Source organism: Psammomys obesus, unplaced genomic scaffold (assembly GCF_907164565.1).
Source record: "Psammomys obesus unplaced genomic scaffold, mPsaObe1.curated_primary_1811, whole genome shotgun sequence".
NCBI lineage: Eukaryota > Metazoa > Chordata > Mammalia > Rodentia > Muridae > Psammomys > Psammomys obesus.
In genome coordinates, this window is record NW_026596051.1 from 19,728,626 (window position 1) to 19,741,530 (window position 12,905).

At 44.4% G+C, this 12,905-nt stretch overlaps 1 protein-coding gene across 5 annotated transcripts in view; it reads right to left on the bottom strand.

The window, feature by feature from the left end:
- Nucleotides 1–12,905, bottom strand: part of Tbc1d14 (TBC1 domain family member 14) — a 92,721-nt gene that overhangs the window by 16,452 nt on the left and 63,364 nt on the right. For all 5 annotated transcript variants that reach the window (XM_055623934.1, XM_055623937.1, XM_055623935.1 and 2 more), the window contains 4 exons: nt 12,106–12,223; nt 10,811–10,917; nt 5,869–5,949; nt 4,014–4,108 (listed from right to left, as the gene is read on the bottom strand). In XM_055623934.1, the coding sequence (XP_055479909.1) occupies nt 4,014–4,108; nt 5,869–5,949; nt 10,811–10,917; nt 12,106–12,223 (401 nt within the window). The remainder of the gene's footprint in view (nt 1–4,013; nt 4,109–5,868; nt 5,950–10,810; nt 10,918–12,105; nt 12,224–12,905) is intronic.

Sequence of the window (12,905 nt, forward strand, 5' to 3'; positions counted from 1 at the left end):
TTTCTTTCCAAACAGCAGATTTGGAAAACATGCTGGAAGTCTTAGCAACTAGTAGACTCCATTTCATTTCAAGCACTCTCCCAGCCCTCCCACCTGCTGCAATTCCCATTTGCTCTTGTAATCGTTTAAAAACAAAAAAAATGTTAGCTTTCCCCTTTAATTCAACAAAGGGACAAGACTAGAGCTGTCCCACTCTGTTGTTAGTGTGCCAAAGACACTCTAAAGAGAACTAGCTGGACCTATATGGAGGTCCTACTGCCTACATCTCCCACATGCCCTCAGTTAACAAAGGGATCAACATTCTCTCTGGCATAAGACTAGGAAGTCACTCCACAGGTACCTCTGGGTGGCTTACAACGGGGTGACAGGAACCAGAGGATCACATTTTCTTTTTTGTTTTGGTTGGTTGGTTGGTGATAGGATCTCAATGTATAGCCCAAGATAGCCAAACCCTGGCCTCGCATCTTAAGTGCAGGAATTATAACTCCTAGCATAGACCATTACATTTTCCCTATTTAAAAAACAAAATCAAAAACAAAAAAACCTATATCAAAGGGAAGTGGGGACTGCACTGGACATGGACTCATTTGCCAGCCTTTTTGATCATGTTCCCCTGGAAGGACTGTCTTTCCAGGCCACAGGGAAAGAGGACACACTGAGTCCTGATACAACTTGATGAGCTGGGCTGGATGGGAAAAGGAGCTCCCCTTTTCTGAGGAAAGGAGAGGGGAAAAGGGAGAGGGAAGGAAAGTGGGACTGAGAGGGGAAGAAGGATGGGTCTTCAACAAGGATGTAAGATGAATAAAAAAAACAGTGAAGGAGCAAAATGAAATATTCTAGCACATTTAAAAAATTACTGAACTTAAAAAATTCAGTAATTTTTAAAGAATAATGTTTAAAAAATTACTGAACTTAAAAAAAAAAAGCTATATCAAAGAAGAGACACTTTCAAAGCACAAAAAGCCAAATACAGTAGTGGGGGTTGGGGGAGACAACATATAGGACTGGGAACAATGGTGGCAGATCCTGAGTACTAGCTGACTACAAAGAGGCTCTGTGCAATCTGAGACTGAGAGAAACTATACCCATCTTTCCTTAAAGGATTTTCCACCTAGTCATTCCATCCCCTCATGATGGTGCCAGCTCCTTTTCCTGAGTGACCTTTCCTTATGCTGGACTCTCAGGTTCCCTCCTCAGCCTTTGCTTTTACTGTTATCTATTCCCAAGACTAACAGCCTTGGAGCCGACTGACCACGGAAGTCTTACTTAACGGAAGCCTGAGAGAACAACCTACCCAGAAGGGACCACAGAGCTTCCATGTCCCCTCTTTTGAGCTCACCCTCTGCTCCCAGGGAAGCAGCAAGGGACTGTTCACTTCAGTATTTCTGAAGGAGAATTCAGGGACCATGTTTCAGCAGAAACCCCCTCAGACTCAGTAATGCAAAGCTGGGCCTTGGCCTCTGCAGAGCCTTCCCAGGCTCTTAGCACTCCATGACACTGAGGTATGGAGCATAGCACAACAGGACTCTGAGGAACATTCTGGGAAACCTGTCCTGCTTCCTCTCAGTCCCACTTGCTTCCTTGTCTCAAATCTCTGGTTTTCCTTCTGCTAATGAGAAAGGGTACAGATCTTCCCTCTGGCAGGCAAGGGACCAGGTACCACAAGCTCCCCCTAAAGACTCCCACGTCCCCACTTTTAGGCTGCCTAATGTGAAAAGTCATTAGCCTTTGGTGGATCTCAATGTCATTTAGATTCAAATACAGTCAAAGACAATTAATAGTATACTATTATCAGTGCTATAGCACTGATGGCTTCCCTCTGTGAGTCAAGTACTCTGAACAAACCTGTAGGTTGCAAAGAGCATTCCTAGTCACATATGGAACAGATTATGGGGCATAGAAATGTTTTACTTGAGGCCAAACTACTAGCAAGAAGGGAACTGATTGGAATCAAACCCAAATCTGTGAAACCAAAGTGAATCCCTTTTATACAGCAGCATTGCCTAGGTCCCTTTGGAGCTGGAGTTACAGGAGTCCCCACTGAGATGGAAATACCAAGTGTTCAAGAAGCAGAAGGCCTCAAAGGAGAGGACCAGGAAGCTGGCTATAAGGAATGGTATGGACTGAAGCCTATGGAAGTGAGCTGGGAGGAGAAAGGCAAACCTTCAGAGAGAGAAAGAAATAGTCTAAAGATGGCTGCCCATCTGAGTCCACACCTGCCACCAAGCCAGAACAGTACTCCCAGGGGTTGTGGGCTAGATAACAGACCAAACTTCTGGACAGCTATATAGACTTTACCCTTGCCCTGACTGCAAGAGTCCTGAAGACTCAATATAGCTAAATTAAGATACGGAAAGCTAAGAGAGAATAAAAGCCCCACCACGTAACACCAGGGTCCTCATCTTAACCCTAGTCCATCCAGGACATACCTCAGCAACAACATTGATCCAATCCTGAGGCACAGAGGCCAGAAGGAACAGTGAAGGAATATAGGCAGGTAAAGAAGGCAGACAAGGCCACTATGCTCACTGGCAGGTCAAGTACCCAATGTCTTAAGCTCCTCCTAGACATTGGGATCTGCTTTGCAGAATCACTGACATAGCAATAACTCTGTCTCAGTGGAACCCAAAGATTTCTCTTGGCCATCCCCTCCCCATGCAACCACAGTGCTCAGACTGGTGCTGCCTTTGAAGCTGGCTAGTCCCTGATGCCTAGCCAAGTCATGCTCTCTGCCTAATTCTCAGCCACAAACCAGAGACCTAGAACTCTACCCTCAACATACTATGTGCTAGCTGGGGACCAGTCCTTACCAGTTCTGCACCCACCAGAACAGAGAAACACTCTAAGGATACTGCAGGGACAACTGTGTCCTCAACGCTCATTCTGGCACAGGAACAGGGTCCCAATACTTTAGTCCCAGTTGTGCTTCCACCTGACACCTACCCTCTGCCAGACTACATTAATTAAATCTAATGCATGCACAGACAAGACTGTTCCCTTCCTTCTAGATGTGACCCCTGATGGTCTTCCAGAAGAAGACAGTGGCTCTCCTGTGTTGTCAGACTGTCCAGCCCAACCACATTCCTCCCAAGCCTACCTAAACTCAATGCTCTGGCTTGTTCATTCTGCAGCCACTTAACCAACTCATTCCAGTAAGCCACTGTGTGTAAGGCATGTTAACACACTGGAGGCATGACTGGAGGTTTCAATATGACTAGCAGGTGAGGTGAGTGGAAGTAGGCAAGGGAGCCAGGAGAGATGAAGGAGGCTGCTATGGTAACCTACAATGCCTAGGCTCTCAAATAAAGTAGTGAGCACAGAGAAGGGAAAGAGGCAGAAATATTTTGAAGCAGAGCTGGTGATACTGCTAGTTTACAGGAGAGAGGGCTCAAAAAAGATCTCTGCATGTATGTCTCCTGGCTCAACACAAGGCCTTGAAAGAGAACTCTAAGCTTTGGGACTCTAAGATCTACTGCCAACCCTCCTCAGCTGTGCCCAAATGACTGAAAGGAGGCCTTTCTTGCTCCACTAACATCCAAGACAAGACTCCATCCCCAAACTTCCTGGTTCATCATCTCAGAAATCCCACCATCTCTGCTCCGCCACCCATCCTGGCTACATCAAGGCTATGAGACACTCTTTCCTGTCCCTCCCCTTTCAGCAGGTCCCTGAAGTCACATGGAGGCTCTACCAATGGGACACAGCTACCTACAGTCCTAAAAACAGAAGAGTATCAAGAAACACTCTGACCACACAACGAACCATAAGCTCTTCTGCACTGCCTACTGAGGCTCTGGCATGCACACATTACAAAAAGAACCAGTCACCTTTAAGGCTTAAGTATGATCAGTAAGAACAAGTTACACACATTTTAAGCATCTAAATGCACTGTGACACCCACCTTATTCCCTACAAAACCCTAACTAATCTTTGAAACACTGCTACAAAGGCATGCGGCTCAGCATTCACCAAACTTAAACAGAGCACACTTGTGACAAATCCCCACCACTTACTTGCTGGAAAATGCAGAGATTAGGAAATGTTCTAGAAATGTCCAGTTTAATAAGCTCCAGACTGGCCTCTCTGTCTGCTGCTGAAAAGCCAGCATCTGTCAAAAAAGCAAAAGTCATTGCACTTCTCAGCACAGACATGGGTCATTACCAGGCTCTCTGAAGCTTTATAACGTGAGACAGAGAGAAGCTCTTCGCACGTACAGATCAATTACACCTTGCCTACACAGTGTCCACCTTCATGAAGATTGCATGGCAAGTGCAGAATCTCTCACTCTAGAGATAAAAATGCCTCACAGCACAAGCCAGAACATCATCAGATTTTTTCTAAAGTCTAAAAATAAAAATCTAATTTGATATTACTTGTCATCAACAACAACAAGGAAAATAAATACAAGTTGAGAAATACACACAAGGCATGCAAAATCATAACAAAGATGATCATTCCACCTAAAGAAACTCTGGTAAAGTATTTGATATGTGTTACCTCAAAAACTTAAAAGTAAAACCACATATGACCCAGCAATGCCACTCCTGGGTGCACAGCTAAAGGGAGTGGGAGTGATATCTGAAGAGACCACAGCATATCCATGTTCACTGCAGCACTATGCATGGTAGTCAAGAAACTCATCAACCTACTTGGCTGTCTGCAGATAAACAGATGAAGAAAAGGTAGCAGATGACAGAAAGTAGACAACAGATGAGCTGAGGGACACTGAGCCAAAGAATAAGCCAACCACAGAAAGACAAGGACTATGCCATATCATTTGTGCACTCAATCTAAAATGTAGAACTCAAAGTAGCAAAAATCAGGACGGGTTTACCAGAGGCAGGGCAGGATGGGGCAGGAATGAACCAGGGAGATACTGGTCAAAAGATACAAAATTCTGATAAGAGTTACCCTACAACATGGTGGCCATAGCTAATTAAACACTGTATACTTGAAACAGGCCAAGAGAACAGAAGTAAAGTGTTTTCCCCATTTAAAACAAAACAAACCCCTAAGGACTAAGGACATAGATCAGTAACAGAAAGATGGCCTAGCATGTGTAAGCAGTGCCAAACTAGAGATAGGAGAGGGAGCAATCTGTGTGATGTAATGTGTATTACCTAACATTAATTATACAATTTATACTTTAACCCTAAATATTAAAAAAAAACTTATTTGAAGGCATTTCCTTATATTTTTGCCATAATTATAAATGCTTCAAAACATATTATACATGATAGGCACATACAATCTCGTCAACTTAAAAAAATAAAAGTAGGAACAGCTTATGTCCAAATATTCATAAAAAATTTTTTATGTGCTTTTAAATTCCAATACCATACATGATAGCACAGAAAGTCACACTGCCTATCCACAGAGGCATGGTTTTTGTGTGCAAAAGTGGGTCTTTCCTCTGATCTCATAGATACACACTGCTGGTGCCTGTGGAAGCCAACAACACTCAATGAACCAGGCTACCAGGCTACCAGGCAACTTTAATGAGAAGCAACTGGTTGTGAGCAGGAGACACAAACCCTTTCAGGAAGTGTGGGGTTCTATCTCTTCTTTCATTTCCTTTTGTGTGTGTGTGTGTGTGTGTGTATGTGTGTGTGTGTGTGTGTGTATGTGTGTGGTTTTTCAAGATAGGGTTTTTCTGTATAACCTTGGCTGTCCTGGACTTGCTTTGTAGACCAAGCTGGCCTCAAACTCACTGGGATCTGCCCTTTGCCTCCCAGAGTGCTGGGATTATAGGCGTGTGTCACCACACCTGGCCCATTTTTGTTTTTTAGCAGTCCTTTTGCCATAAAGGCACACTAGAGCCAGTGAGGAGTACTACTGAGTAACCGCTCAATGGGGGCAGAGATGTACCTTCATTCTCCACTTCTGAGCCTCCGGTGCTGAGGGACCGCCACCGCTCCTTGGCTCGAGCAAGACAGATGTCAAAGAGCTCTGAAAGAAAAGCCTTCGGTAAGTCTTACATGTACGTGTTCCCTCACCAACACCAGAGAACACACAACTATATCCTTCCCCAAACAGAGGAAGGCACTCTTCCAACAACTCCTCTTGGCTTACACCTGCCTAGAAACAACCATTTACAAAGGAAGCCCACGCACACTTCCCCGGTGCTTGGTGCCTTCCTCTGCTACACAGCTACCTATTCATTTCTGGCTGTGACTTTCTGTGACTGGCCCACTGCCTCTAGGATGGCCAAAGTCTCTTGCTTACCTCTGTATCTAGACTAAAAACTGAAGAGAACAGTCAGTCAGTATATTACCTATGGACTAAAGGAAAGGTGGACAGAGTTTATCTGGTTTCTAACAAGTCTGAGTCATAGTCTCAAACAAACAAACAAACAAACAAACAAACCTTTAATCCTAAATGTTGAATCCTTAAAGTCTAAAATCCTGAAAACACAATTCTTTAAAAAAGAAAAAAAATTAAGAACATTTACTTACATCTTAAGAGGGAGATTTGAGAAGCATAAAAACAACAGAATACTGTGTTGCTTTGTGCAACAATAGGCTTCAATGCTACTATAAGCATCACAGTGGGTAAAGGACATTTTATGCCTAAGTCACAAACAGATGAGCTATACACAAAGAAATATGCTATCATTATGGTTCATAATTGTGCACCAGGCTTCCTAACTGGCCATGTGAAACACTGGGACAGGAGACCTATATCTTTGATCAACATTGAGACAGGTTATCATTGCATACACAGTCACTGAAAGAACCTAGACTTCAAAGAATGTTCACAAATGCAGATGTCCAAAAGGATATCTCCTTCTAGACTGAGGAAATTCCTATCTTTATGTATACACAATCTCACAATCAACACTGTAGTAATAAACTTTTACAGAGTCAAATCTGTAAGAAATGTGCAAAAGGAATTATAGTAATCTAAAGTTTATATACAATTTCTACTTTGAACATTGAAAATGGCATGAAGATAATGCACAGACGACAGGGGCTAGAGAGATGGCTCAGCAGTTAAGAGCACTGATAGACCTATAGGACCTGGCTTCAAGTCTCAGCACCCACCTCGTGGCTCACAATCATCTGTAACTCCAGTTCCAGGGGATCTAACCCTTTTCTCGCCTCTGCACGCACTGCATACATGTGGTGCACAGATATACATGCAAGCAAAATTCATACCCATAAAACAAAAAAATAAAATCTTAAAACACACAAACACACACCACAGCACAACAAACTGCAAAAAATACTGACAATTTGGGGGTGATGCTTAAAAACAAAACAGAGTAAGGGCCACTTTATAAAGGAAAGCATTTCACAGGGGAAGAATATGGGCAGCTCCGTGGAGGTAGCCCACAGAGGCTGACAAAGCACATCATATCGCTCTCTCCTTTAGGCTGTGGCTCTCAGGCACATCCATGCTCACTTTCTATGTGTCACTGCTCCTTCTCAAATTCTTCTAGGATTCACCACACACAGACATAACTGTTCCAGGCTGCCTGGTCTCCTGTACTGTACTTCCTGCACCGATTCCACTGTACTCAACAAACCACAGAAGCAAAGACTGTGGAAGCAGTACCAGTGGTCAGCCTGTAACTCTGTTGCCAGCTTCTAGAAGCATCCCATCAACCAGTAACTGCTGACCTCTTCAGGCAAAAGCTGCTGAGTTCCTTTAAAGCTACTGAATGTCATTAGCTTGGAGAAACATCACTGCTGACAAATGCTTTAAAAAAAATTACAGGCATTTTAGACTCTGCTGCTTTGCATGACCAATCCTTCCAGAGAATCTGAGTTTCTAACCCTCTTCTGTAGCCTTTTCTCCACGGGAATAGCTTTTAGAATTCAGTTTCCAGGATTTCAAAATTCAGAATTTAAAATTTTAGAACTAAGATTTCTGGGATTAAGATGAACACTGCCTTCAAATAAGGACAGAGGGAGCATTCTAGCCATATGGCACAGGATTCCTCATCTTGTTCCTGGAGGTTGGGTGGTGGGATAGGGTAGAAAGTGGTGCTCTGAATACGCAGAGCTCTCAAAGAACAATTCTTGCTGTCAGAGAACTGTCACAATAGTCACTGAATCTCTTCCATCTTCAGAACCTGAGTTTTCAGAAGCCCTGCTCCTCTGGCAGTTTGCTGATAGATAAACTCAGCGTCCAAATAGCCACTGCAGGCTGACAGCCTGGGCCACTGGAACGCCACAAGCTATGCTCATGACTCAACAGCACACACGACTTCCAAGGTACACCGTGTCTCATGCATCAGATTTGTCTCTCAGCACCCCAGCTCCTCCATCACACTGCCTGTGTGTCTGGCCTGTATGATTCCTAGCTCCCATCCCTGAGGACTACTGACCAATCACTGCCTTTCACTGAGTATTTGCCACTTCACACCTTTCTCATCATTTACTCTGCAGGGTAAAAGCCAAGCACAGCTACCTTCATGTGTTTTACTAAATATAAGTCATCCTAGTGACATTATTATAATCCAAGTAAAGCCTTGACTAATGATCCCATTTTGGCCTTGTGACAGCTCTAACATGCATGCAACCTATGTTGGTGTGCCATGGCAAAATGACACAGTTATGACACGCAACTTTTTATTATTGTAGAGAAAGACAGAGGTGTCCAGGGCTGGGGTCTAGAACATGCACTGGGACCTGTGCACACTCAGCTTCCAGGTGGAGTGGCAGATTTGGGAGCACATGTTCTGATTTGGAAAGCCCCAGCTTTGTTGTTGTTGTTGTTTTTTAATTTTTTAAAATTTCTTTTGTATCCCTATCCCAGAATCTTTCCTCCTTCTCTCCCAGTCTTGCACTCCCACCCTCTTCTTCCTTTCCTCCCTCCCTTTTTCCTGGATTTTGTTGTTGTCAGGCACCCCCCCCCCAAAAAAAAAAAAAAAAAAAAAAAAAAAACCTCACTGACAGGAGCACCGAAACTGCTCAAGAGTGAAATTTAGTAGTGCTATTGCACACTGGGTCTTCCTGAGTCAGAACAGAACTTCAGAACCAGCCAAAAGCGGAAATGAGAACCTTGACAACTAGCCCCCCGAAACACACACACACACACACACACACACGCCACAGTTAAAAGGCACAGTGTCTCAACTTTTTCAAGAAAAAAACGAGGCTCCTAAGACTTGCCTGTGACCATCACATTAAATAAAACACGAGGCAGTGAACAGCAGCGAGTGCTCGGCACCCAACAGACCAAGATCACTGTGTCAGACTGGCTGGGACAAATAGTAAGGTGAGGTCAGAAAGGGGCATTCATACTGCATGGGTGCCTGCCACATGCATGAGATTAGAATAGGCACAAATGACAGAGAAGACAGCAGTGCAGTGAGGCACTATAGTGGGAGCAATGGGCAGGATGCAGCATTCACAGACATAAGCTATACAGAGTGAGCCAGGACCAAGGCACAGGTAGATGGGCAAGATGTGTAGCTGCTTAGCCCCATCTGTCATCATCTGCCCGTCATAGGTTTTAATTTAAGTAAATTAAACCCAGGCATCCATGAGAGCCCAAAATTAGATACACAAGCATGGCATGTTGTATCCAATTAGCCACAGGACTGTTGGTAAAAGTTAGAAGATTCTCAAGCACATTGAGGTTCGCATGCTTAGCCAACTTCTCACCTCTTCTTCTGAGAGGCTAAGATCTACTGCAGGTCACACATTACACATCTTCTCACATAAAGATCTTACAGTGAAATTCTGGCAGGAACAATTTAGTCAGAAAAGGATTTTGAGGAAGGTTCCCTGCCCTGTCATCCTCCTTGAAGGAAGCCAGTCACCACCTAACTGACAGTTCTGCTAGGCAAGGTAGAGACACTGCTTGGAACAAAGCTACCGTCATAGGAGAAGCTAAGAGGGGTCAGGTACAAACAATCTGCCTTAAACTTGAGAGTCTTTACTAGAATAAAAGCAGCTTGACCTCAATATGCAGGCAGGCATGGGGCCATAAGAGGAAGCAGGAAGGCCTGCCTGCCAGAGCAGCTTACTTTAAACAGGAGGAAATGGGCTCTCCTGTATTACGTATTACTGTATTATGTATGGGCTCTTCATGTTGTGTGCTCCCAGAACTCAGGGCCCTGCTGGGCACTGGAGACACATGAATAGATCTAGGCTGGTGTGGCAGAGTACACAAAAGCTGAGCACTTGAGAGATTTGGAAATTTGTTTTATTTTAGAGACAAGAGTCTCACCCTGTAGCCTAGGCTGTCTTGATCTCCCAACAACCCTTTTGCTTTAGTCTCTCAAATGCTGATATTACAGGTGTGTACCACCATGTACACACTTGTTTTTCCTCAAAGTTCCAATATTGAACCCAGGGATGTACACATGCTAGTCAAGTACTCTACCATGGAGCTAGGTACTTGACAAGCATGATAAACAGCTTAAAAATTCCCTCACATGCTAGCTTCATGCTAATGCCCTAAGTATAGCAGCCCTAGCCTGTCTAGAGCTGAAAAAAAAAAAAAAAAAAACCAACCAAACAAACAAAAACCACCAAAGGGTACTCTAAGTACCCAACCACCTTCACTCTTCTGTCTGACTCTGAGGAGAGATTCTGCCTACCCAGCCCTACTGAGACTTGGAGCACTATCTGCTGTCCTTCTCGTAGGAAACCTATTCTGACCTCTTGGGAAACTGGAGCAGGCAGCATTGAAGCCACTACTCAGACATTCTCTCAGGGAAGACAGATTTACCTGGCCTTTCTACCACAGCTTCATGGCAGTGGTTACCCTATTCCCTAATGTGGCAAAAGGGACTGAAGGGAGTCCCAGCATCCCGGAGTGAACCTCAATACCTAGGAACACACAAGCCACTCACCATGGGTGATGTTCAACTCGTTGCCAATGGCCAAGCTCCAAACTTTGCCTCTCACACTCGGAGGGATTCCCTGCCACCACAAGTCTCGAACCTTCTTAGAGCACCACCTGAACAGAATGGAAGCATGAGTTTCTGAGTTTGCTCTCAATGGAGAAAGGCTCATCTGCACATAAGTCTCACCCCACTTACCCTGTCCTTCATGGAGCTCACCCTCCTGGCTCTATTGAAATCCAGACAACACTTCCACTGCTGTGACAGGTACTGAAGGCACAGCAGGGAACACCACAGACCAAAGAGCCAAGAAACTTTCCAGAACGAGGTTCTGAGTGATCAGTAGAAATTTAAACACATGAAGGATTGAAAAGGACTTTCTGAGCAGAAAACACAGACAGGAGAAAACAGCATGGCCTCCTACAGGACTGCAGAGAGCTGTGCAGAGGTAAGGAGTGCAGGGAACAGGTGAGGCATGCTGGACATAGGGAAGGTATACAGGCAGCTCTCCTCTACAGAAGAATAGTGGGAAGGGGTCTCATAGGGCAGCCACACACTACTGTAGACAGGATGCTAATTGGGAACATCAAACACAACATAGTTATTCAACATAGTTGGTCACAATGACCCTGCCCGTGCTGGCCACAAAGGAAAAAAACAAGAGGTGCAGCAGACCCTCAGAAGTGAGGATGCCACAGCTGCCAGATGCTGTGGGGTCTTACTCTGTACTGACACTACAGGTTGCCATCAAAGACAAGTGGTTTCCACCCTCGGAGAGAGACAGATGCTCAGGCAGACAGTACCAGGAGACTCAAGGGAGTCTTCTACAAGGTGGGGGCAGGAAACTGTTCCCTGGGAAGACTGAGCCACAGAAAAACAGGATTCAGAAGGATAAAGAGGTTCAGGACAATGTAGAGAGGAAAAGGGAAGGTAAAGGTCCAAAGGTTACAGATTAGTAGTTCTTATTGGTGTAGTCCTGGGGAACAGTCTACAGAGGAAGTGCAGGCTATCTCACACAGACATCTGTCCATTAAGGTACACAGTTCAAATTTCATATGAGACGCACAAGAAGTTACCAAACTAAGTTTGGAGCGACACATGCATAAGCTTTCAAACATGACTCAGGGTCTCAAAAGATAAACTGGAAGAAGCTGTCATCATGTCCAGCAAGGAACAGCAAGCTGGACCAATGCAAAAAATAATTTTATCAAAGGCTTTACAATGAATTGTACAACTACAACTGCTGCCCACAGACTCAAGAAAGGACTGGTCACACTCAACAACACCAGCGAGGCAATGCTTACATGGTCTCCCAGTTAGGCAAGATCTCATTATTCCAGGTGAGGACAGCGTTTCCAATGCTTTCTTCAACCTTGCACCTTTCCTCCAGCTGCTTCTTCCGCCGCTGGGCTTCTTTAAGCTCTATGAATCATAATTAAAAAAAAAAAAAATTACAAAACACTGAGCAGCCAGTACTCCCCATTTTCAAGTTCTGCGATTCTTCTCAGAGAATCATGTTGCAAAAACACCAGAGAAACAACAGTGAGGTAGGAGTTGTAGACGTGACTTAGCAGTTAACTGCTGCAAAAGCATGACCTGTGATTCAGATCTCAGCACCCACACAAAAGCCAAGTATAAGTGCATGACTGTTAACCCAGCACTGAGGAAGGTAGAGACAGGAGGATGGCTAGGGCTTGCTGGCTGCCAGTCTAGCAAACAAAAACAAAAACAAAAAACAAGCTTCAAGTTCAGCAAGAGATCTTGCCTCAAAGAATAAGACAGACAGTTAGAGGACACTTGATGCCCTCCTCTGGCCTGTGTGCATGTTTGTGAGTATGCACACACACGCATGCTTACATACGCACGAAGCACATGCTTACATGAGAGAGAGATGGAGACAGATAAGGGGAGGTAGACAGCAAATGTCTGCTCTCGATATGTCATAACCTGAGTTTATTTTGTGAACCCAACGTCTTGCTATATAGCCCAAGTTGGCCTTAAACTCAATACTTTCCTCTAACTCCAGGGTGCTGTGATATATATATATATATATATATATATTACCCTACGCCTGGAATATAGAACATTTTATCTATCCCTCAGC